Source organism: Callorhinchus milii, unplaced genomic scaffold (genome assembly GCF_018977255.1).
Source record: "Callorhinchus milii isolate IMCB2004 unplaced genomic scaffold, IMCB_Cmil_1.0 Scaffold6, whole genome shotgun sequence".
In the NCBI taxonomy this organism is placed as follows: Eukaryota; Metazoa; Chordata; class Chondrichthyes; order Chimaeriformes; family Callorhinchidae; genus Callorhinchus; species Callorhinchus milii.
Window position 1 is genome coordinate 26,868,245 of NW_024704747.1, and position 26,019 is coordinate 26,894,263.

At 38.8% G+C, this 26,019-nt stretch overlaps 1 protein-coding gene across 1 annotated transcript in view; it reads right to left on the reverse strand.

Moving 5' to 3' along the window:
* metap1d (methionyl aminopeptidase type 1D (mitochondrial)) overlaps positions 1–24,975 on the reverse strand; it is a 34,182-nt gene extending 9,207 nt beyond the window's left edge. Inside the window, exons 1-6 of the mRNA XM_007889992.2 lie at positions 24,919–24,975; positions 9,525–9,694; positions 8,116–8,265; positions 7,199–7,347; positions 4,962–5,004; positions 3,497–3,660 (exon numbers count right to left, since the gene is read on the reverse strand). Coding sequence (XP_007888183.2) covers positions 3,497–3,660; positions 4,962–5,004; positions 7,199–7,347; positions 8,116–8,265; positions 9,525–9,694; positions 24,919–24,958 — 716 coding nt within the window. The 5' untranslated portion in view covers positions 24,959–24,975. The remainder of the gene's footprint in view (positions 1–3,496; positions 3,661–4,961; positions 5,005–7,198; positions 7,348–8,115; positions 8,266–9,524; positions 9,695–24,918) is intronic.
* Between the last annotated feature and the right edge of the window lie 1,044 nt (positions 24,976–26,019).

Genomic DNA, 26,019 nt, shown 5'->3' on the forward strand with positions numbered 1-26,019 from the left:
GAATTTTATGAAGACTGGAAGGAACATGACATGGATAGAAAGAGAGAGACTGGGGAAGAAAATTAAAATTACCCCCCAAGCACACAACCTAACTATTACTGGCAATAAAATCTTCCATTATTAGATGCACTTTATAAACATGTCATGTACTAAATAATGTGAAAACATTTAATTTAAAACAAATTTGGGAACCTCCAGTTTTATTATCACATATGACAGAAATTAGTAAAAAGGAAATGATAAAATGTTGAAGTATTATGAATCTTGATTTACGTAACATTTGAAAATGTCCAGCTGATTTTTGGAAAAAACCCACAAATTATGATTAAGCGCAGTTAACACAATGGGGTTTCTGCCAAAAAAAATTGCAGGAAAGGGTGTGACCATTACTTCACATGATATCAGAGAATAAGGACTCCCACAGGGTCGAACTAGTCTCTTGGAATTATATGATCACATTTTGTATTGCTTAGTCAACAAGGAATTCCCAAACTCCAGTTTTAAATCCTCAGTATATTAACAAAATAATAATAATAATCCTTGCATTTGATATAGCGGGTTATCATGTCTTTGAGACATCTCAAAGCACTTCACAGGATATGTGGATAAACGTGAATTGACTGTATGTTTTGTGGGTGAAATAAGTTTGATCAGTTGCTTTAGACTGCAAATGGATACAGCGAAATTCTAGTCTTCCTGAGTCAGTTGCATTTCCAACTCGCACAACGCGATAGTGAAATAAATATTATTATACCAATTAAACTACTCAAATGTATTACTAAAGTGTCAACTTTAGTAATACATTTGTGATGAAAATAAACAATTAAACAATTTCAAATAAAATCGAGAAATGTAACTATTGTCTTCCCTGTTACTACGCCATACACTAGTGTATTATTATTTTAAGTCTAGAATCACACAATTTTTCAGCAAAGGAAAAGGCCATTTGGTCCATTCTGCCTGTGCCAAATATCCACTCAGCCCCATTCCTCTGCCTTCCTTCATACTTCTGCATTGATTCTATTTAGTAGTATTTACAACTTCCTACTATTCCTCCTTTATCATTGACTAATTTTAAACACAACACACCTTTATCTTAAATGCTAGGTGCTTCATTCTTTCCACACTCCACTGAATGATTTTACCAAGTTAAAAAAGAAACGATACAAAGAGTAAGGCTAACAATCAACTCATACTGTTGTCTGTTGACCTGTTCTCATTGAGGGGACGGGGGAGCAACACATTAAAGGAGGCAAATTTTGAACTGAATTTTACCTGGACAGAAAATTAAATGTGCACTACAATATCAATACGCATTTGTTATTACGTGTGATTTTTATAAAGTGAACTGTTTCGGTCATGTTCAGTTAAAACTCTTGTGTTTGATTACTTTTCAACTATGTTGCAATGGTATATGCAATATTGAAATTAGCTAAACCTAAACATCCATTTACTACCATTTCGAGAAAATCCTGTACAATCTAGATTTCTTTCAGATTGAAATAATGTTGTTTGTTTTTATTAAACAAATGAATTGCTGTAAAGGAGGGAAAGCAAACACACACACAAAAAAACAAGCCCTTACTACAAGTAAGAGCTACTGATTCATTACTGCTGACTTTTTTTTTAAAAAAAAGGGCCCATCTCACAGCGCAATTGTAAAAGTAAATGCATTTCTCTGAATAGAAAATGAACGCATTTTCAAAGCGAGCGGCTTGCAATGGAGAAAGTGACAACTGCAGTTGGACGGTATCCGAATGTGCAGTCTGCTGGTTTATGGTAAAGAGTTAACTCGCAGACAAAAAGGGAAGGAGGGTTGGAACCTAGCAGCCACTTGAATGTGAGATATTTTTTTGTTCCCCTTGATGCATACCGAGCTCTCCATTATTAGTCTTAATGATGGAAAATTGTAGTGTTGATACAAATCTTTTTTTTAAAGCAATGGGCGGGAGCTCCATTTGTTACTAAGTTCTTTGTGACTGAAAGCCGTGGATTGTACATCTCTACCGCAGAAAAGGCTGGATGCTCTTTCCATACCACAGCTAATTACTCCCACTGTGACCTCGTTGATCTGTAATGTTCCTCCCCTGCATCTCATCTGCACGCCTGCTTCTGTGTGCGCGTGGTGTCAGAGAATATGAAAAAACATATAATGAAAGCAGTTTCATGATGGAAAAAGGCTACTGGAGTTGCACTTGCTACAAAGGAGGTTCAATTATATGAGTAATTGTGATAATTTAGTCCATTCATGGACCTTTACTTGATCAAGAATGAGACTCACAAAGGAAAATTACTTTAACAGGAAAGGAGAGAGAGGGAGAGAGGGAGAGAGAGTAAAGAGAAAAAAAAACAAGATGGAATAAGAAAATGGATATATAGAGGGAAAGAGAACCAGACACACAGTACAAGAGAGATGTGATAAAAGCTGACATGCAGCTGTGTTACACAATTAAATTCAATTTTTTTTAGCAATTGATGAATGCAACTACTGCAAATGTGCCTCAGTTAGCTATCATTTGTTGTTCAGTGACAGGAAAAGGATAATTACCTCTCAAAGTGAATCAAAAGACTGACATGCCCTTTAGACACAGTCATGAATGCGCTGCTCGATAGAATGCTTGAATAAGAATTCTGGAGCTTTTTTCTCTTTATCACTGAACAAATTTTGTTAGATATAATGTAAGAACACCACCAGCAGATGCATTAAACCCTGGGAGTTCTAAAGCACTAAGTACCTTTATCTTTTAACTCTTCCAATCTGCAAAATAAAGCCGCATTTGCATTTCATTTCTATTCAGTCCGGGGACAGTTTTATACAGACTTTCATTTCTTTCGCACAGGAGAGGTTTGATCCAGCAGTTTCTCTGGCAGATTAAATTTTAATAACTATAATAACACACACACACACACTGTACGCTACCAAACCCCATACAAGACACTTATTCCCAACAGTGTGAAATTCCCAATCATACTGTTATCAGAATAAATCATAATCAAATTAATATAACCATAAAATTGCTGTTTATTAACAGATCAAAGACACCAGTTTAAACATTAAGTTGTAAGTTGTCTTTTCCCACAGTAGTTACTGTTCACTAAACAGAAAATCAGTACCATGTTTGAGTAGTGTTCATTAGTATTCAGACTTCTTGACTTGAAGATACTTTATCAAAATATTCAACAAGCATCTCTTTTTAAATTTGTTTATGGTGTGAAAAGTACAAAACAACTACACAAACACTGCAAAGTAAACCAAAGGTGAGAACAGTATAAGATGTCTTATCCATTTTCTACTCTCTCTATACAGACTTTCCTCCGAGTCACTTTCAGTAATCTTCCTTGCTCTGGGAATAACATTATAGTCTGGAGGTTCAAATACTCCTATCAGCCTGAAATGATGACCCCATGTCATAAAACATGTCATCAGCTTTATTCCACACCACCAATAACCTCTGTCCCATTAAACATCCCCCATGCCTGTCAATACAAGGCTTACCTGATCGTGTTTCCAATTACATACAGTGGAGCTCCTGGCCTACAAACAGCAATCGCTTCATCCCTGCATCGCCTGGCAATCTCCACGAGCTTTTGCCCAGATTTATCCACATTTCCAACCAAGAATGTTTCAGAGGTGTCACCGTGGTAGCCATTAGAATACACCTGCGGGTCAATGAATCCAAGTAATTTATTGTCAAAAAAAATTCCTTCTCTCGAAGTGTCCTTTAAATGAAGACCTTAGGATTTGTAAACAGAGCAATCATACTCATAATGGATTCAACCACAGGTCAAAGTTACAAGTTTCATAATTCTTAAACATTTTCTAATCCACATGCCCCATTAACTGGGTCAAATTATACTGTTTTCATACTATGGCTTTAATGGTTTGGAAAATGTAGAAAGCTGTATATTGATTGACTGAATGCGGAGGAAACATATTTAGCAACTTACTCGAACATAAATACCATATTTAGAAAATTATTGCAGCATTATATGACGTTGTGCTCTCATTGTGGGCCTTAGTTCATTGTGCATTTAGCATTAAACTATTCTTCCAAACCAGCTAAATAATCTTGGTTCTGATCACACTCAGAGTACACAGAATAAATAAATAGTGAAATCAAACAGTAATCAAATGGAAGTGTAATCTGTCAAGCAGTTGATAAAATTGCTATTTTTGCCACTTTAAAACTTAATTTTACAAATGCTAAAGAGACGAAACAATCAAGATTAAAAAGTTGCACAACGGTTAATAGCAATTCTCAAGACTTTTTTTTTGATCCAAAGAGAATGTAACACAAGTAGAATTTTAAAGAATTGCAACATGTGTTTTCTGTCTGTTTATATTCTTGAATCTAATCCGCAGATAATTATATTTATATTGCGTTTGGAACAGGATACCTCAATCAGAGTTTCATAAAACGTAAAGAACATTGAAAGCAACAGTATTGCTGTCTACATAGACTGACACACATAGGACATGTCTGTCATTGAAGCCTCTAATGACAGAGTATGATAATCACAGGCCCCACTCAAAATCAGCAGGAAGAAGGAAGATCAAACTCTGCAGAGAGAGAAGGAAAAATGCCAGGGTTCTGCACATTAGCTCATCCCTTACATCCATTCAAAGCAGCCTCCCAACACCACAGCGTTCTGCATTAACTGCACAGTGGATCAATAACAATTACACCCTCTCAAGTGGACAACATGGTTTGAAGACTCTTTGAGATGGCATTTCGCTCTGGCCTGCACTGATCTTAGTGCATCGAAATCTACCCCAATAATCCAGGCAGATTGGATTCAAACCGGAATGAACAAGGGGAAACAGCTGTTTTTTTCTTGTATGGGAGCCGATTACGTGCTCTTTGTAAATTCCACATTCCCAATCCAGTGTTTTTCCTGTTGCTGCCGGGCATCAAAATGGTGATCAAAGACTCATTATTTTTGGATGAAATACTACTCACTGTGACATCAACATTGATAATATCTCCATCCTGAAGGGGTCGACTAGAAAGATAAACATGAAAAAAACGATGAGAGGGAATTTCTTAATACTCAAAATAACAGATTAACCATCTTAATGTGAATAGATCAGAACAGCCTAGCAATTATTTATGACTATCTTAGATAAAACAGGTCATGGAATAAATATTTAGCTTTAGATCTGCCCATTTAATGGAGTGACTGTAATTATACAAAATTGCAGGGACACCAAGTGATGCAGAAACAATACCATTTTTTGTTTGTTACGTTGGTACTGCAATATTGCAACATTTGATTGTAAAATATATATTTTAGTACATCAGCAAACAAAATTATTGATTCAAAAGAATAGTATGGGGGCTTTCAATTCCTGACAAGCAGCAGCCTAAATAGGCTACTCATGTGAAAATAGCATTAGATTAAAGTAAACAGAATTACTCTGCAATCCACATAAACACTGAAACTATGTACTGGCTCAAAGGAAGTGTTATTTATAGTGGTTAAGCAATAGGAGAAGTAAAAATATGACCGTATTTAATAATAATAATTGTTCCATTTGATATGGCTCCTGATCACATCGTTGAGCCATCTCAAAGTGCTTCACAAAATGTATTGTAAAGTGGATTGATTGTATATTTTGTGGACGAAACGCGGCAGCCAATTCCCCACAGCTATTTTTGTTACATACGGTTAAAGACAGGGAAAGTAGGCCATTAGTGCTATCGAGCCTGTTTCATTGTTTTATTAATTCATTGTAATTCTTTGTCTCTCTAATCCCATGTTCCCGCCTTTTCTCCACATCATTTACTCATGTATATACACCTCAATTGATTCTGTAACCATTGTCACTTGGGCAGTGCATTCCATGCTCTTATAACTTTATGTGTGAAGAAATGTTCCCTCATTCACATCTAACTTGTTTGGTCCCAATTTTAAAATTATTTCCCCTTGTTCTCCATTCCTTTACTAGAGAGAAAAGGCCATCTACCTTATCAATTATTTTAAAGACCTTAATCTCCTAAAATCTGGGGAATATAATCGATATTTGGTCCAGTGTCTCTTAGCTAAATCCCTTCATCCCAGGTATCATTCTGGATTAACACCGAGGCCAGTATACCCTTCCAAAGAATAACCGAATACAAGAAAAGGATTTCTATATAACAATAATAATACACAAAGTTAACATTCCTTTAGAAAGTCTTTAGTATGCTTAATCTAATTTTATTCTTCCGGAGTAAATTGTATAGATATCTCTGGTTTCGGGAAAAAAAGGTGTTGAGTTGGAGAGAAATACAATTCCGTCACCAGGTTACCCTTTACGCTAAAGCAAATTGATACCCCTTCTAATAGCGCTATGCAAAGTGTAAATTAGATTTCAATTGACCCATTCCAAACCACTTTCTCTCGGGGGGGGGGGGTTAGGAATTCTGTTAACCGTATGAACCAGTGATTAATACTTTAAGACTATTAAAAAGGCACACGTTTTACTGGCTAATAACATTTAAAACTGTTTTAAAACCCTAACTTTTTTTAAAAGAATAAATTCAAAAATGTATTTGAAATCAGCTACAGTAAAACATGATTTATATTGCAGCAAATTGGAGGTGTTTTTGTATTCAAATTAAATAATAATAATAATGCTTTTATTTGAAACAGTGCCATAAATGTCGGGAGGATTTCTCAAAGCGTTTCACAGCATTTATGGCAAAGCATTGTGACTGTATTTTGTAGCTGAGTGAATCTTTAAAACCAGATTTACGCTGCACTTTTAATGTTCATTTGACGTTAAAAATAAATGATTGCGAAATGGAGTTTAAATCAGCTTTCATGAAGGTTTCATGACATCCAACACATCTTTGTACTGTGGATTTCCACCCCTTCCCCTGTTGTTGGCTAACCTCTCCTCATTGTTCTCAATGGAAGAGCACTTAGATCGGAAGTGCCAGTGGAAGTGTATTGTTCACGGATTCAACATCAGTGCATGTAGATCTGCCATCACAAAGAAATGATAGAAAGAAACTGCAGTGACTCGATGTGCTAACAAGAAACCTGCCTGAAAGTTGATTTGTGCTCCATCCATTTAGCTATTACGTAAATAAGAACAAATATTGTACAGTGTGTAAAAGGTAATAACAGGCAATATGATATCCAGAACTTAAATCTTTGAAAATCACATACACAAAAATAATCAAATGGATAAATTACCATGAACAAATACCTGTCTGGTATACCATGACATACCACATTGTTTACAGAGGTGCAAACTGATTTGGGGAAGCGTCCATAGCCCAGTGGTGATGGATAGGCATTATTTCTGATTATTTCCTGGTGAACAATACTGTCCACCTCCTCGGTCGTCATGCCAACCTTCAACAAAAGGAACATGCAATAGAGGCGTTATTCCAGTTACTGCACGTTGAACGGCAAAGATTGTTGTACAAAATACAATTAAACAGAAGGCCAATGAAGAAAAATACACCAAAGCTTTTGCGCAGATGAAAAAGGTTCTCTCTTTGGAAGCCCATATGTGGGTTACTCTACAGGAAGATGTAAAGTGTGTGGAATATAGAAATATGTCTATACCACATTGATTAAGTTACATGATAGTTGCGAAGTGTCTTACCAGTTACTGGGATACCCTCAGCATCCCAACTCTTGCCACTGTACATTTGGTTCACACAAAAGTAGAAATGTAATACTGCAAATATCCGATACATTTACTGCCAAATCATGTTGTTAAGCTTCCTTGGTATATCATCGGAAGTGATTATATCATTATAACGATATGTTATTAAACAGATGTTGTCTAACTACTACAAAACAAATCAGTATTTAACCTTTTCTATTACATTATGTGATGTAAAATTAGATCATCATGGAATTTAATATCAACACTTTGACTTGTTATAATAGAACTGTAATGCTTGGTGTACTAAAGTGTTAATTAGTGTTAATGTTAGAATCTGTAACTATATTTTACACATTGCTGGTGTGAATTTCGGTGTTTGATGTTCAGTTAGGTGTTTCANTTTTTTGTAACACTTCATAATATTTAAAAATGGCATTTTTAAGATGTAGACAAAATTGTGACAAAAATGGCCCTTTTCATTTAACCTTGTCAGCAGCGTGCATTACCTTTAAACTTTTTCCAGCCAAGAGCAGAGTTTGTCGGGCCAGCTGACAGGCTTGACGAAGACCCTGAATCTGATCTTCATCTTTAATTTCGATGCAGTCTCCCCAGTTGGCTACAATGCCTGTCGTCACATAGTCTGGCTTCTTTATGTGCTTGGAAAAAAAAGATTGAAAATGAAGATGAGAAAACTGGAGCGTGACAATGGGATCATTTTCTCAGAAAGAGACTCCGGCTTGATGGCAGTTTGCCCTGAGTGTTACAGTGTCGACCCTTCCTGAGCCATCAGACAAACCCCAAGGCTGCTGCAATATTTCTTCGAATGCCCTTTTGAACTTAACATTGCCCACTTCTAAGCTCTTAGGAACACTGTTAACTCAAAGGTCTAAAACACGAACAGCGACTTGCTGTGCTTTAGCCCTTGGTCATACAACTGTAATGCAGTAAATTCAGGATTTAAATGACTTAGTCTCGTAGCAAGAACGATTTGTTTATCAAAGAGAGAAAGAACAAGGAAGTTTTCAGTTGGATGTAACCTTCATTAATTTGGATGAAGCATTTAATCTACTCTTCCTTTGGGCAAAATTAATCACAGTTGGTCTAGTCACTTTAATTTTCCGAATACAAATCACTACATTTAAAAGTGAATGCTGCCTAGCTGATTCGGATTTATTGAAGCCATGACTTTTCTTAGGAGTGAGTAGCACTGGTTGTACTTGTAGTGTAACTTACACAAAAGAGAGCAGTACACATTCATGAAATTTCCAACAACAGGGAATGCGCTAAATTTATTTAATGAAGCACATCAGCATCTACAAATTATAGTTATTGCACTTTACAGTATGTTCTTTGAAATATTTTGAGATGTCCAAGCAACATGAAAGGCGCTATTTCAAATACAAAGGTTATTATTATTATTATTATTATAGGTTTAAAATGTCCAATTACAATCTGGTCAATAATAGTCACGCATTATTTTTAATTCATGGATTCATTAAATTCTCCAACCGTTTATTCCATCTGCAAATTATTTAATGATAAACAGAAGAATCTGCCTGAAAAGGCAAATGTAAAATGTATTAGCTGTTTAATACTTAAAATTAATATAATCAGTCTTAAATATAACAGGTTTCACTATAGGAATGCAATTTAATAATGGAATAGACTTATAAATCTCCCTTGCAAAGCACTCTCTATATCTTCAAAACCATTAAATGTTAAAAAAAAATCCACCATTTCTATCTAATATCTGAGTTCCCTACCTTTACTGACCTCACCCACAATTACCTTTCGAGGCTTCATTATTTCTGCCTAACCTGTTACATCTCTCGTTTCACCTTAACCTCTTACAGGTAATCACAAAAAAACAGCAGGGAGCTGTGTGGGATGATACTGTAGGTCAATGGCAGTATACCTTGGGTACAGGGTAAGATGGTCCGACAATTGCTGGATGCACTACGCAATAGGAGGTGTGCTTTTGACGTTGCCAAAAGATACTTTTCACATGTTGATCCCTAAATGGCTTGCGAGTGTAAGTAGGGCTGAATTGTGCTGAGGAAATCCTGCAGCAGACACCTGCACATCCTGCGGGAGTGGGGGGAAGAAATATTAGCTGCAATTGTATCATAAGAGTTATTTCAATGCTTATACAGTACGTCAGTATTTATAAACAGTATTCGCAGTGTGTCAACCTGGCTCAGTGGCAGCACTCTCAGCTTTTAGTCATAAGGTTGTGGGTTAAGCCCCACATCAGGACTCGGAATCACAGTCTAAGCTGACACTCCAATGCAGCGCTGGGGGTTGTTGCATTGTCGGATGTGCTGTCCTTCGGATGAGACATTAAACCGAGGTCCCGTCTGCCTGTTCAGGTGGGCGTTAAAGACCCCATGGCACTATTCAAAAAGAGGAGGGAGTTTCTCCTTGTGTCCTGGCCAACAATCCCCCAAATAAAGTTGGTCACTCACTCCATGGCTGTTTGTGGGATATTGCTGTGTGCAATTGGCTGCCTCGTTTGGCCCACAAAATAGTCAATCCACTTTACATTATATCCTGTGAAGCGCTTTGAGATGTCTCAGCGACGTGATAAGGCACTATATCAAATGCAAGGATTATTACTATCCTCACTGACCAGCAATTAGATTGTACAGTCGTCTGTAAATCAAGTGACAACAGGAAATCCTAGCGTTGATTTCTATTTAGATAGTCTAGATCTGCACAGCACACTGCAGCAGAAAGGTGGGATGAGGGTCGGTGCCTGCAATGATCTACAAAACTAAGTCTCAGATCTCGGTTGTGTCACTGTAGAGAAGTACATCTCCACAGAGAGCAAATATTGGAGGGAACACGGACAACTTGGTTTAGATGGTCCTTTCCAATTTGGTCTAGATATTGCATTGCAATGGCCCACAGCAATGCATTGGAATGTCAGCCGAGTCTGTGAGCTCACCGACACGTTCTAGGGTTTGAAACCACAACCTTGACTCAGAAATGAGTCAGAAATATAATTTATTTTTGTCTGGTTCATCAGCAGTGATAGGACTTGATTGATAGAATTACCTGAGGGCAAAGAAGCAATTTCTCGGGGATTTTGCACAAGGTAAAAACGCAACTGAGAGACAACAGTGTCCTAAAAATTCTCCTTCCACTGTTTATTGAAGTTATTACCCATCTCAAATTTTCCACAATGCTGGTAAATGTCATCAAGGCTGAAATGAGTGATCTCATGTGTGTATGTATATGTATATATATATATAAAATCTTGGTCAGTTTACTAAAATTATCTTTGAGTGCTATAAATACACGCAGAGAGTTCTGTTTGGTAATGTGGCAGAATTTAATGTACTAAAGTGATGATGCTGTACAGTGGGGTGATTTGATTTAAACAAGTGTCAGTTCTGGAGGGAAGGGGCCTGTATCTGCTTTGATAGCAGAAAAGGAGAAGTTGCATTGCTGATGCTAAACAAATGAAAAAAAAATTCAGCACCGGTACAAACGAGTCCACTGAGTAATACTTTTTGGCATTATTAATGTAACAAGATCCAATTATTGTCCTGAACAGTTTTGAATAGATTATAAATCCAAAATAGTCATTAATATTAAATGGATACATGCAACAGACGCTTCTTGATATACAGACACACTATATACAGTATATAAAATATATATAACGCATGCACACACATAGGACTGGAACTATAAAGTACTCTAATGTGAGATGCCGTATCTACACACATCTGTTTTATATCAATGGTGAGAGGCAACAAAAACAACAACAGCAGCAGCAACAAAATTACATTTGTAAAGCGTCTTTCAAATCGGGAGGACGTCCCAAGGCACTGAAGAGTCGGGGATCAGGAGCGTGAGGGGCAGGGTTGGGATGAAGGAGGGCAGAGGGGGTAGAAGGGCAGCTGGAGGATTTTGAGTTGTGCCTTGAAGGAGGCAAGAGAGGGAGCGAGGCGAAGGGATTGCGGGATGGAGTTCCAAAAAGTGGAGGCAGAGACATACAAGTGACACAGAACCAATATCTGACCCTGATTATTCTAATCTACATACAAGAAACTGAAACTATCCTTTGACCGCAAACTACTACTGTCTTAGATAGTTACTGTTACAGGGATCTAAGGATCGAAGGTTTCCTCCCAACAAATTAAGCCTGTTTCTCGCCAGAGAAACAAATACAGAAACCAGTTTTCTTAAAAGATGCCCTATATTTTATTCAGTATAGCAAAGAATGTTTACGTTTTAAGATGTCGTAAGCATAAATAATGTTTTTTTGAGGCACAGAAACAGGATATTAGCTTGTCTCAGAAAAAGGCACAACAAATTGTATTAATGTGAAATAAAACCACTGCTAGCAAAAACAATTATAAGGCTTGGTACCGTAGTATTAGCTATCTAACATGTACTGTATGAGTTGGCATTAGCATTATATTTTTGCTGGCAAATTCATAACAATCTGAGCAGCAGAGATGACAGAATGAAAACAGATCTTTCAGCCTTAGCACCATTTTCAATTCAAATATGCTTACATAAAGGATTTATTATAATTATCCTGACCGATAGTTGGTCTGGTTATTTATCATAGAATCATAGAATCCTACAGCACGGAAGAAGGCCATTCGGCCCATCGTGTCTGTGACAGCTCATTGAAAGAGCAATCTAACTAGTCCCACTCTCCTGCTCTTACCCATAGCCCCGCAAATTTTTCCTTTTCAAGTACGTATCCGATTCCCTTTTGAAACCTACTAACAAATCTGCCGTCCAAATCTGACACTTTACTGAAAGGTCACTTTTTTCTTATTTATATCTAAATTACTTTTTTGTTTATGATTAATATTCAGACCAACAATCAGTCTGATTTACACAGGTCAAATTTCTGATGCTTTCAACAACAGCCAATATTATTTTCTCCACGAAAAAGATATTTGAAACATGTTCTACAAGTTCTGAATTCTATTTTACGTGTTAACCTAATACTAATACTAGGAAAAGAATGCAGTAAATTTAAAGCTAACTAACCACATTCTTAAAGTTTGTACATTTTTAAACGCATATGCAATTCCTGCAATACTTGGCTCACTGCAGGAATGTTTAATAAATCTTCAAAAGCTTTCAAAATAAGCTGAGGTTTTCAAGCTGATTGATACTATAGTATATTAAAGACATACAAGTTACAAAACAAAGTCGACCCAAATACCGCCCCAGTTTACTTTAGGTTAAAAAGATATACTAAACAATAAATATATACGTTTTACCGTTTTCAAAAAAAAAAGGTTTGAGGGGATGAGTGATGAAAGCAATACAAGTAATGGGAGTTTGGGAACAATGTGGGAAAATTCTAGAAACTGCCCACACACTTCCTTTTCAGTGAAGAAAATTCGTAATATTTCTGTTACTATTCTGAAACCACATCGCCACGATACATCAACATCATCAATCACCAGCGACAGTTGGTCGTGTCTCACTGTGGTAAACTTACTAGTGAAAAAACTATCAACATCTGGATACATAAAAACAGCAAACTACTTGCCTCCACATAATTCATTTTCTCTTAGATTAGCATATAGAAAAATGTGTGCCGTAGAAGGCAGATATGCCTTTATGTTTATTATTGCATTAGTTTAAATTGTGAACGGAAAGGAAGCACCAGTGTTGCATTCAATGCCTTGTGTAGATACAACAATATCATTGTGGTGTACGTAGCCTTAGGGCAAAAGCATGAACCGATTTGTTCAAATGGAAAGACAAGAGTTCTTGAAGTTTAACAAAAAGCAAATTCATGCTGTCGAAAGATGCCATTTTATCAAGATATATTAAATATATTGAGCAGCTCTGCCTTTCATTGTGGCGCAATGCAAAACAAATGGAAGCACTTTTATGTGTATTAAAAATGATAAATTAACAATTCGCCCAGACAATGTGTGCTCTTTTAACAACAGAGGTGCCCAATTTGCATGGTGAATGCTTCACTAGATGTGAGGCACTGTGTACTCAGGGTTAGGACTGGAGGCTACCTTGAACAACAGTGCATTGACACTGCAGTGTCTGTAAACCCATGCTGGTCACGGCATCATCAGGCTTCCTTTCCAGGGGTTAACTGCTCCAGCGGCCAAATAAAATATAGAGACAGCCATGTAATTATGTAGACAGTCAAAGGGCATGCTCCATTTTGAAATCTATTTGCATGAAAAAGTCTGCCCAATTTAGTACACCGGAAATAAGCTGGGAAAAAGCTCCCCTGTCCAGTAACATACAATCCAGATGCCAACCACACTTTCTTCTCTGAAATATATTCAGATAAGATCACTCTCCCCCACCCCCCACCCCACACATGCACGAAGCCAAAAACGAAGCCTTTAAATTAGGTTTACAAGTTAGCAGAAAGATTACGCTCAAAGGTTATGCCACAAATTATGCTCACAACGTAATTCTACATCAGTTATAATCTTACAACTAAGGGAGGCTGCACAATTAAGAGCAACACATGTACATTTAGATGTGTTTAAGAATTGGCCAATTTGTAAGAATTGCAAAGTTAGCCATCAATTATTTGTCCGACTTGAAATTAGTATCTGGTCTCTTATCAACTATGAATAAACTTTAACTACCATTCCTAAGCGTTGAGACATTCATGTTATTGCCTAAAAGCTGCTTTACAAGCATCAGTTGTTTTTTTCTCCACGTTTCGGCCACAAAATAGAGTCAATTATATTCTATATTATATTATAATTATATATATATATAATTATATTTAAATTATATTCTGCATATTCAATATACTTTACAGTATATTCTGTGAAGTGCTTTGAGATGTCTCAATGATGTTATAATGCGCTATTTGAAATGCAAGGATTATTATTATTAAGTCCTTGGAGCTTACTCCAACGAACTTCAATTGCACTCTCATTGTACGATGCTCCCCTCAACACTAAAGCAAGTATAGATAAATATCATGAGCAAACAATTCCAAGTCTAGGGGATGTAAAAGCGGTTTTGCCTGAACAATACTGCAGTTATTTCCTTAACACATTATGACAAGTGATAGAAAATCCTGAAGATTATTATGATTTCCAACTCGCTTTTTGAATGCAATTTTATTTTTTGGCTTCCTTTTTTAAGATAAATTATTATCTTTCCCCCCACGCCATACGTTTCATTCTTGTCAGAGACCTCCCCCACTTCTCTGCCAATGACACATTGTGACTGACTGGATGGATAGAGGAGAGATCAGTAATCTGTTTCCTTCCATGTGAGAAAGTGTTTAGCCTCCACTTTGACAGCTCCCATTGATGCCCCAATCAAGACTGAGATCTTGTCATTGTTTAATCATAAGTGTGAGCTTGCATTCCATCATTTTTTAAAAAAAGGTTCACTTTTTTTGGAAAAAAAACTGTCATACCATGTAAAATCGCCTCCTCCTGCATACATCACCGCTCTTGCAAGTTCAAATTTACTGTTCTGGAGCCAGGAGTGGTACTGTTACCAGACTCGCAAGCTATTATAGCCGGGAGCGGGTCGTACTGGGGAATATATCTGGAACCAGTACAGAGGAGGTGAGTAAAAGAGCCATGTGAACTGTGGCTGTACATGTCTCTGAGTTCTTCCTGCACCTGCTGTTTTTTTCCAGAAAGATAGTGATCAACTGGGAATGGAGGTAAAGAATCAAAAGCAATCCCGGGCAGATAGGTTGGGAATGGGACCGATTGCACACATTTCAATTAATGCAAAAAAAAAGTAATAAATGGTCAGCAAATACATTTCTGGTTTTACATTATTTCAAACAAAACCGTTTATGTACAATCGACTCGTTTCCAATTCTTCCACAGTTACAGCAGCCTTACCGGAATTTTATCTGTTAATGATACAGTGCGATTTAAACCGGAAACACAGCTTTTTGTTACACAGCAGAAGAAAAATAATACTTGACTTTCTGAAAAGTACTTTAAATCACATCAAAAGGCAATTCTTCCCTAGAAAGGAATAATTAAGACGTACATAAAATGACCGACCAAATGTCAATTGCACCACTACAATCTCATCAGCTCAATATTCCCAGAGATTCGAAACTTCATTGAGCTCCATTTCACAGGGTGAAGAAGTCCTTGTAAGGTTGTAAAGAGGCCAAGACCTTCCCAATATCCAGGAAGGATGACAGCCTAGGGGCACTCCAGCACTCCACAGTAATAATAACAACATTCAAGGACAGACAGCCAAGGTCATGACAAGCATGACCCTCTTGTAGCCTTAACAGGAAGGTGGCTTGCTGCCATTTCATTTGGTATCCAGGCTATTTAATAAATGCATCGTTCAAGCTTTTGAGAAAGAAACAAAACAATGCTCATGCGAGGAAGATAATCTATAATTTTCTCTCCCAAGTGAAAATAATTATCTTCGAGTGACCGTTAAATAAACAAACAAATAAATAAATAAATGAATAAATCATTTGGTCACTCAATCCACGAGTGTTTGTGGGACACTGCCGTATGCAACTGGCTGCCGCAGTCCGCCCACAAAAGACAGTCACTCCACTTTACAGTATATTCTGTGAAGCGTTTTGAGACATTCTCAATGACTTGCATTTGATAAAGCGCTGTATCAAAATGCAAGTATTATTATTATTCCCAAATTTCTCTTCATTAAAACTCCAGTAGGTAAGGCAGTGTCAACATTACATTTCAGCCGTACCACAAAACATTTCTATAATATGGTTCCTTACAGGTCTCGTTAGCTTAGAGAACACCTTCACTTCCAAACCCAAGCTGCTAACATCCTGTCATTAGATATTTTGGAAACTGTTCCCTCATTTCCTCCAAAGATTATCTGAACATTTGCATGTTTTTCAACCAATTTGTTTTACATTTTAAATGTAGTCGGGTCAGTACAATTTGTCTGCAGTGCATACAGATGGACTTGGAAGGGGAAATGTCAACAAGAATTCATACTCCTGATCATTACTGTGATTGTGACCCTTTCTGGAAAGTGCACACATGTGGGCATTGGATGACAACTTGCACCTGGCTTTGTGCCTATTTTCTAACGGAAACTGATGTACATTATGTGAACATCAATTGAAAACCTTTTTTTTTCTAAATTCACTAAATATTCACTATCATTGTACTTTCATTTCAGGCTCATTTTCTGATATAATTTTTTTTTAATGACAAGTTGAATTTATCAGTTCTCTTTTCTGTCAGGAGTGGCCATGTAAGGGAGGGGGTGGCACTATCCATGAGTCTCTACTTCTGTCCTTTCCAAACAATCATAGATGTGTACTTTTAAGCAGCATTACATTAGTATTATTAAAGGCCATTAAACTAAATTAATGGCAAAGGTTTTTTTAAAAAATCTTTGCATTTGCTACAACACCTGACATTGAAATACGTCAACGTGCCTCACACAGGTTTCTGTATAACGTAGTGACTATATAGGCAGAGGGTATCAGAGTAAATTGTCTGAAGTATAAATTACGAGCACAAATCATATCCAGCAGTGAAGGGGGAACATTACATTCCAATGACAGACATTGCTGGGAAAACAACTTCCAGTCATCAGCAAACAGCACCTGGGTATTTATGACAATCATATCAAACAAAAGACAGCAGGCAATACATGCACATAAATGATGCAGTGGTAATATGAGAGAATAACACATTGCCCTTCGAGGGTGGAAATACATGCAAATCCAGCAGCATGTGTTATAAGATCCTCTCTTTACTGATGACTATTCAAGAAGCCCAAGTACTGGCAGTTTTAAAATTCAATGGCTTGATTAATGGAGGGAGATGTAAGGCTGATGTACAATGTCAGGGCAAAATTGGGAGTGTTTTGCATTGCATTGCATTGCTAAACACAGCGAATAAGTAATGGATACTATAAAATTGCAAGCAAATGTAATTTATTTGGGGAGCTGTCATAACCCATAAATGCCACCCCAAACATTTCTATTCTATTAAAAAAAACAAATACACGTTAATGTTAATAAATTGGATTTCATGAAAGAAAAACCACTAAACAGTTGACCTTATTTTACTGGCCTGTTGATGCATGCACACACACACACAAATAAAACTACTTTTCACCTAACTTTCAGAATTTATCAAATTCTGACACGAGGAGTTGTTTACATTTTCAACACTACCAACATACATCATTTGTGACAAAAAACAACAAGCACACCATGGAAAGGTTCAATCAATGTCAATCATTTGCTTAGGAACTAATGCAAGCAGCAACATGGTGTAGATTAGTTAAGATTTGTTGTGACATGGAAGAATCAAGTACTTGATCTAAGTAAGTTGCCTACATCTTAAAAGAGAAATCAGCCAAAAACAAATTCAAAATTTAGAAATAAAAACTGTGTGTCATGCAATTATACTCAATAACATTTATATTTGTCCCTCTTCTATGCTGGTTTATCAGTCAAACATTACCTTGAGCCCTAACAGCTACAGTAAGTACTGATGCTATTTGACAGGGAAAAGAAATTAGGATATTAAAGCTCACATACAAACAATTAGTCTTGGAAAAGTAGGGAATACTTAAATGGAACTGTTTCAGTGAAAGGTACTGTGCACCTTTTTGTTTGGGAGGAAGAGCTAAGGGTTAATGTTGTCATGTAACAAGATTACTTGTTTTGACATGATTTATATCATAGCATCAAATGCTGTAAACAAACAATAAAAACTTTACCAAACACTGCCTCTTTAAATTACAAACTTTGCAATTATGTTAACTGTTAACAAGAAAAACTGAGAACTCTGTCAACCTCACTATGAAATGATTCTCTTAATTAATATTGAAAATGATGACTGAAAAAATGACAAAAATCACGAGATGCAGGAAAATCCTTATTTATATTGCAATCAAATAGAAATTGTCAAAATCTTTAAAAGCAGTCAAAAATTTCTGACAAAAGCTTCTGTTTACATTTTCTAATATATTTATTTTATTACAACTGAAACATGAAATACTATGAACAATGTCCCCTTAAATACTGCCTCCGTCATTCATCAATGATCTCTTGAATCCATTTATTCTCTTTCTTTTCATAGTACCCACATCATAACACGTCTATAACTTCTCTTAAGTTACGTCAGGTAACAAAAGCATCTTTGTTTGTCTGGTTATTCACGTCAGCCCATTTTGACAAGGTGCAATTAATAAACATCAAAGCTAGTTTCTAGCTGGTGTCCAGCTTTTAACTAACAATTCACCTTTACTTTCACTGGATGCTAATTCAAACCTCCATTCCGTGAGGCCGAAAGGTTACACTGATGATGCTACCCATTGGTCTATGCACTACCCTGTGGGCATAATGTGATACAGGAGACGTATTGCATGGAACATGATAAACAAAAAGCCGAAGGCCTGACCGGAGCTCTTTCAACTCCCCTGGGAATTCTGCTACTAAAGGACTCCAATTCTTGAACATAGGAATTGTTTTAATGAGTGACTAGAGTTCAGCCAGGGCAAGGTCCAGGTAGTCTGCACGTCTTATGTTTGTTGAAATACAGGCGCCACCAGATAACGGTGGTGATCACAGTACGTGCCAGAAAGGTGCAAAACCTAAAACTTAAGAAAGGAATGAAAACGCTGCGGAAGTTCGATGGCGCGGTGCTGTGAGATCATTACAAGAGCTCACTGTGTAAGTTGTGCAAAAGTTTGCTCAACTAATACTTCGGCATGTTTTCCATCCATGCTTGTACTGCATCGTTTTTTTTTAATAAGCAATTTAGACTTGACAAAACTGTGCCAACAGGAACCAGTGTTGTTGACTGATACAAAACACAAAATACTGCAGATGCTGGAAATCTGAAACGAACAGAGAGAGAGAGAGAGCCGGGAAAACTCAGCAGGTCAGGCAGCATCTATGGAGAAAGTGAGTCAACCCTTCGTCAGCACTCGAGGGTCGTGGACCCGAAACGTTGACTCACTTTCCTTTCTCCATAGATGCTGCCTGACCTGCTGAGCGTTCCCGGCTCTCTCTGCTTTTGTTTGTTGTTGACTGATATTTCAGATATCTTCACATTGCTTAAAATTTGTCCTTTTTTTTTAAAGAAAAATGACATATGCTGTACCACTACATTACGCCTCACTTATCATTTCCACAGTAGTACGCCGTGTTGTACAACACATGCAACATCTTGCAACCTTGTAAACGCTTCTCAGTGATCCTGAAGCTTTCCGCTTTGTTCCCATGACCAGTGTTGACTTCATTTGCTTTGTGAAGAAATGTGCAATCCATGCAACTTATTTAATCGTTGCCATCTGTGGCCTGGAAGTAAAGCAACAGAATTACACACTTTGAACCTCCCCTCCTCACATGCTCGAGCTCTGACAGACAAGCTACTCCTGTTGTGTGTGGTGTAGTGAGCAATATCAACCTGAAAATTGTCTGTGGCACTGGCCACCTGTCTGATCTACTTCACGGAGGGCACGTCTGTTAGTAGGTATTTCATCCAGCTGTATTTATATTTCAGGAGTGAAACTGTCATTCTCCCAACTAGAGGTGAGAGGTAGTGCAAAACACAAAACTCACTATAATTTTGTTATTTCATTTGTATTTTTATTCTCTCACAACTCTGTGCTCTGGAATCCTTCCTGTTGCGAGTGCACATATATGACTCAGTACAAGTTAAGGTAAGTTAAATTTGCAGATAACACCACCAAGTAGTAAGAGCTATGCAGTCGGAGGCAAGAGCGTTCAGAAAGGGTATGCATCTGTGCTCATTCCTGGCAAATAAAGATCAAAACATACCAATGACAGGTACTGCAAATCAGAAAAAAGCACTTTATTAAATACCAGTGGACTCATTGCTCACCATATCTAAACAATGTGAGGCAATGTTACAACAACAGCAACTTGCATTTATTTAGCGCCCTTCACCTGAGCGGTGTCTCAGGAGCTCTTGAATCAGGTGCAATGATCAAAGCTGCTTGAATCTTTGCCAAAGTTGGCAAATATTCACAGCCAAACTGACACCTGAACTCTTAGGTTACCTCCTGCTTAGTCTTTTCTGAGGCACTCCTGCCTGGTCTCCCTAACTACATCGTTCAAAAGCTCCACCTTGTCCGAAACCTGGTCTCTGTTCTAAACTTACTCATTATACAACCCTGATCCAGTGATCTCTTTCACTAATGCGTTGAAAGTATTCTTCTGAGCAGCCTTCTTTTAAGATAACAGGGAATCAGAGAGAGAGAGGGAGAGAGCGTGCTCGCGCCAGAGAGAGGAAGTGTCGAGCACTTTGAGACATCCTTCCGATGTGAAAAAGGTGTGCAGTGTAAATATTGTGATATTTCTGTAAGGGAAACACAAAAATATTGCTTTGCGGTCTACTGACTTTTCTCAAAAACAGGCCCCTCAGCAGCCAAAAGGTTGGATCACCCTGCTCTAGGCATATTTTGCATATTAAAATGTATAACGTGGATCTATTTGATTTGCGTGTGTCTTTACGAAGTTAATAAACATTTCTACGAGCCTTGTCAAAACAAACCTGTCTTTGAAGTACGTAATAATCCAATTTAAATTCAGTGCATACAATCATGCAAGCAGATTCAATGTTGCTTTTGCAAAAAAAGTGTACAAAAGGAGGTATTACAACAGCAACAATTTGAAAACCACAGCAAAATCCTGAAATAAACAAGACTTAGACAAAGAACCGAGTAATACACACGTGCACACACATACACACAAACACCCACAGACTGTGGGAGTCAAACATAAACAGCACAAAAGAATGAAAATTAGAACTCACTCAGTGAGATAATTGACAATTGCAGAACATAATTAGAAATAAGTCTGAACGGCTTGTGTGCCAGAAGCACCAACCACAAGACCTGAGACATTTTATACCTTGATGCTTGAACAATCAGCAACTCTTGTTGCTCTCGTGTGCTGAATACTGTATTTAATTATGCTAATTGCAGCGCATAGTCCTTCGCTTCCTACCGCGAGGGTTAAATCTTTCTCACACCCACAGAACACCAAGTTATAAGTGATTATAACAGTACTTGAGAGTTCTTATCAACTGGGCACCCACCGCATTTCTAACCCGAGATTTCCGTACCTTGATTCTGAAATGCACTAATTTTATAGCCTTTACCCATTAGATTGGTTTCAAGATTATATAGCCTTTAATTTGACTCATTATTACTAATTGCTGACCTGATGAACAAATAATCAGATATTTTTCTCTAAATTTCTTCCTTCTTCTCCTACGGGTTGATACATAGTGATGTACATTTCCAATGGGTGAGAATCACCTTTTGGTACCTCATCTTTTTTGGTTTGAGCCGATCAATGATTAGAAATAAAGGCTATTCGACTAATCAATGAGTACAGTAAAACTCACACAAGTCATATCAGTAGGGACAATTTAGTATAATTTACGTGAAGTATAAAATCCGATTTAATCAATAATCTACACTGCACGTGCGTAATTCAATGTGGCCGGTAAATGCGGGAGAAATGGAGGACAGGGGACGGCCTTACAAGTTAGGAGGCAACAAATATGACTAGTGCAAAGAAATCTAAGTGGTTTTGATAGGAAACTGAATGGGTTGGATGTTGACTTGAAAGGATTAGTTGAGGTACAGATCAGCCATGATCTAATTAAATGGCGGAACAGGCTCGAAGGGCTGAATGACCTACTCCTGTTCCTATGTTCGTATGGATGTACCATTATATCATTTGTGAAGGTAAGATTTATGCAAGTTTTACTGTAGAATGATGGCATCAGTCCATTTTGGCCTCTCATCTGACATCCGTCTGCACACAAATTCCAGTTGGGGTCACTGAAGATAATTATCAGCAAGTGATTCTAACACTGCATCGTCCCACAGTCCAAAAGAGCCCTCTAAAGGTTGAAACTTATTGTCGGGATAGAGTGGAGGAAGACTGCGCCTAATCATGTTATAAATAACTCACCTAACAGCACTTGCTGTGACACTGGGAGATGTTTTTCTTTTCCCAGCGCCGAAGCTTCCTGTGTCTTAATAATTACAAAACTGTAGACATATATCCATTACACATGATGCAAAGAAGTTGCTGGGGTTATTAAATGGTTAATGGCGTTTTGGATTGTCAAACAAAACTATTCCTATCAACTATTTTGCTGGCTAAGGACTGTGAGAAATCATTCATGTTTCCTGTTTTTCTTAGTGAAACCAGCTGAAATAGTTTTTGTTCTGTCACATTCTATTATATAGTTACAAAACAGATTTTATGTAGGAAAAATTAGGGCAATTATCCTGCGTATTCTCTGTGTTGGTAGTACAACTTCAACCTTTCCTTTAAACTTGTCCACCGTATCCAATCTTTTCAGATTCCTATAAATTAGACATATTATGACACAGACCAGAGACAATATCATATGTGCACACCTAAACATATTACAACATATATGGTAAACAAACTTTCCGACGATAATTTTTAAGAACATAGACAACATTGCACAGCCTGTGTGATAACATTTAAGAATCTGTGATTTTCATTGAACTGATTTTGTTACTTATACAGTATTATCATTCCATAATGACTGAATGTTTAAGGTAAAAGCAGCCATTTTCCTTTCATCTGTGCAATACAGAAATTAGGGCACCAAACAATTGCTGACTTAACAACTTAAAATGCTCCCTGCAAATCATAACCACTTTAATCTGTTGACATATCTCTTATTCCATATATTTTGTTACTAAGTCAGTTCTTCATTCCCAATCTTATCAACATTAGTTTTACTTCTCACAGATATAATTCATATCTTCTGTGTATTGTCTATTTATAACCAATCTGGGCTGTACATGTTGCAGCGGGAATAGATTACTTTTTCTTGCAGGTTTAAAAACAAGCCTTTAATAGTTCATCAATGGACGAGTATTGATTTTACCTAACATCTCTATTACCAACTTTAATCAGCAAAGTCAATTTTTATTCTGAATTCAGCATTTAGCGTCAAATTTTCTAGTGACCCTCGCCACTAATTTTCTCCATCATTCTTCATTGCAATTACTAAGAGCTGAATCTCCGAAATGGAAGTCGTTTGAAGCATTACAGTGCACAACAAAGATACACAGCTAAGGATCGAGCTTTCACAAATCATGACATGGTCTTCTCAGTACTGAAAAACGACATAAAGCTTGTCTGTGTGCTTGGATGGTTTCAGGAACTTCCCATTTTTTCTCTGGATCCCACAAGATTTCAGAATGAGAAGACTGATACCAAGACAGTATCCTCAGTATCAAATACCTGAAATAAAGTACTTTGTGTGCCGACTATAATTATAATGTTAACTGAAGTATATAATGGTTATAACTGTTCATGACTCGATCAAAAAGAAGAATAAAGTAAGAAAATCAATAACTACATATACCTACAATCTAACGACAAAACACTCAGAGGTGAGGAAATTTCTAGGTTTTTGTCCCACGGTGGTAATAATCTCTTATCTAATATGTGGTATGAAAATATTATTTGTTTTCTTAGTGCTTTTTTAAACAATTAGAAAGCGTACATTTTATGGCATCTTATTTATTGTCATCTCCATTCCTTTTGACACCTCCCACGTGCATTTTCAGGGAGGGGTGTGTGGGAGGGAGTGCTGGGGAGGGGTGTGTGGGGGGAGGGGTGGGGGGGGTGTGGGGGGGGGGTGTGTGGGGGGGAGGGGTGTGTGGGGGGGAGGGGTGTGTGGGGAGGGGTGTGTGGGGAGGGGTGAGTGTGGGGGGAGGGGTGTGGGTGTGTGTGTGTGTGTGTGGGGGAGGGGTGGGGGGGGTGTGGGGGGGGGTGTGTGTGGGGGGGAGGGGTGTGTGGGGAGGGGTGAGTGTGGGGGAGGGGTGTGGGTGTGTGTGTGGGGGGGGGGGTGTGGGGAGGGGTGTGTGTGGGGGGGGGGGGTGAGGGAGGGGTGTGTGGGGGGGGTGTGTGTGTGGGGGGGGTGGTGTGGGGAGGGGTGGGGGGGTGAGCGAGGGGTGTGTGTGGGAGGGAGGGGTGTGTGTGTGTGTGGGGGGTGGTGTGGAGGGTGTGGGGAGGGGTGTGTGTGGGGGGGGGGTGTGGGGAGGGGTGTGTGTGTGTGTGGGGAGGGGTGTGGGGGGTGTGTGTGGGGGGGGGGTGGTGTGGAGGGTGTGGGGAGGGGTGTGTGTGTGTGTGGGGAGGGGTGTGTGTGTGGGTGTGTGTGTGTGGAGGGTGTGGGGAGGGGGTGTGTGTGTGGGGGGGGTGTGTGTGGGGGGGGTGTGTGTGGGGGGGGGTGGTGTGGAGGGTGTGGGGAGGGGTGTGTGTGTGGGGGGGTGTGTGTGGGGGGGTGTGAGGGGGAGGTTCTTACCTGAGGGGAAGCGGACCCTGAGGAGCGCGGAGGCCGCCATTACTGCCCACCCCACGTGACCCCGCGCTCCCGGCAGCCTCCGCGCCTGACAGACAAGTGTGTGTGTGAGTGAGTGAATGTGTGTGAGTGAGTTTGACTGAGTGAGTGTGTGACTGAGTGTGTGAGTGAATGTGTGAGTGAGTGTATATGTGAGTGAGTGTGTGTGTGTGAGTGAGTGAGTGTGTGAGTGTGTGTGTGAGTGTGTGTGACTGAGTGTGTGAGTGTGAGTGTGTGTGACTGAGTGTGAGTGAGAGTGTGTGTGAGTATATGTGAGTGAGTGTGTGTGAGTGAGTGTGTGATTGTGAGTGTGAGAGTGTGTGTGATTGAGTGTGTGTGTAAGTGAGTGTGTGTATGTGAGTGTGTGAGTGAGTATGTGTGTGAATGAGTATGTGTGAGTGAGTGAGTGAGTGAGTGTGTGTGAGTGAGTGTGTGTGTGAGTGTGTGTGTGACTGAGTGTGTGAGTGTGTGTGACTGTGTGTGTGTGTATGTGTGAGTGTGTATGTGAGTGTGTGTGAGTGAGTATGTGTGAGTGAGTGTGTGTGAGTGAGTGTGTGTGACTGAGTGTGTGTGTGTGAGTGAGTATGTGTGAGTGAGTGTGAGTGAATGAGAGAGTGAGTGTGTGTAAGTGAGTGTGTGAAGGTGTACATGTTTTTCTTCTGTTTATTAAGATGACTTAATAATAATTCTTACATTAGGTAGAGCGCCTTATCATGTCTTCGCAACATCTCCAAAGCGCTTCACCCCCTCCTCGCTCCCTCCCTCCCTTCCCTCCCCTCACCCTGACCACTCCCCACTCCTCGCTCACTCCCTCCCCTCACCTCACCCTGACCACTCCCCCCTCCTCGCTCCCTCCCTCCCTCCCCTCACCCTGACCACTCCCCACTCCTCGCTCACTCCCTCCCCTCACCTCACCCTGACCACTCCCCCCTCCTCGCTCCCTCCCTCCCTTCCCTCCCCCCTGATCACTCCCCCCTCCTCGCTCGCTCCCTTCCCTCCCCTCACCCTGACCACTCCCCCCTCCTCGCTCACTCCCTCCCCTCACCTCACCCTGACCACTCCCCC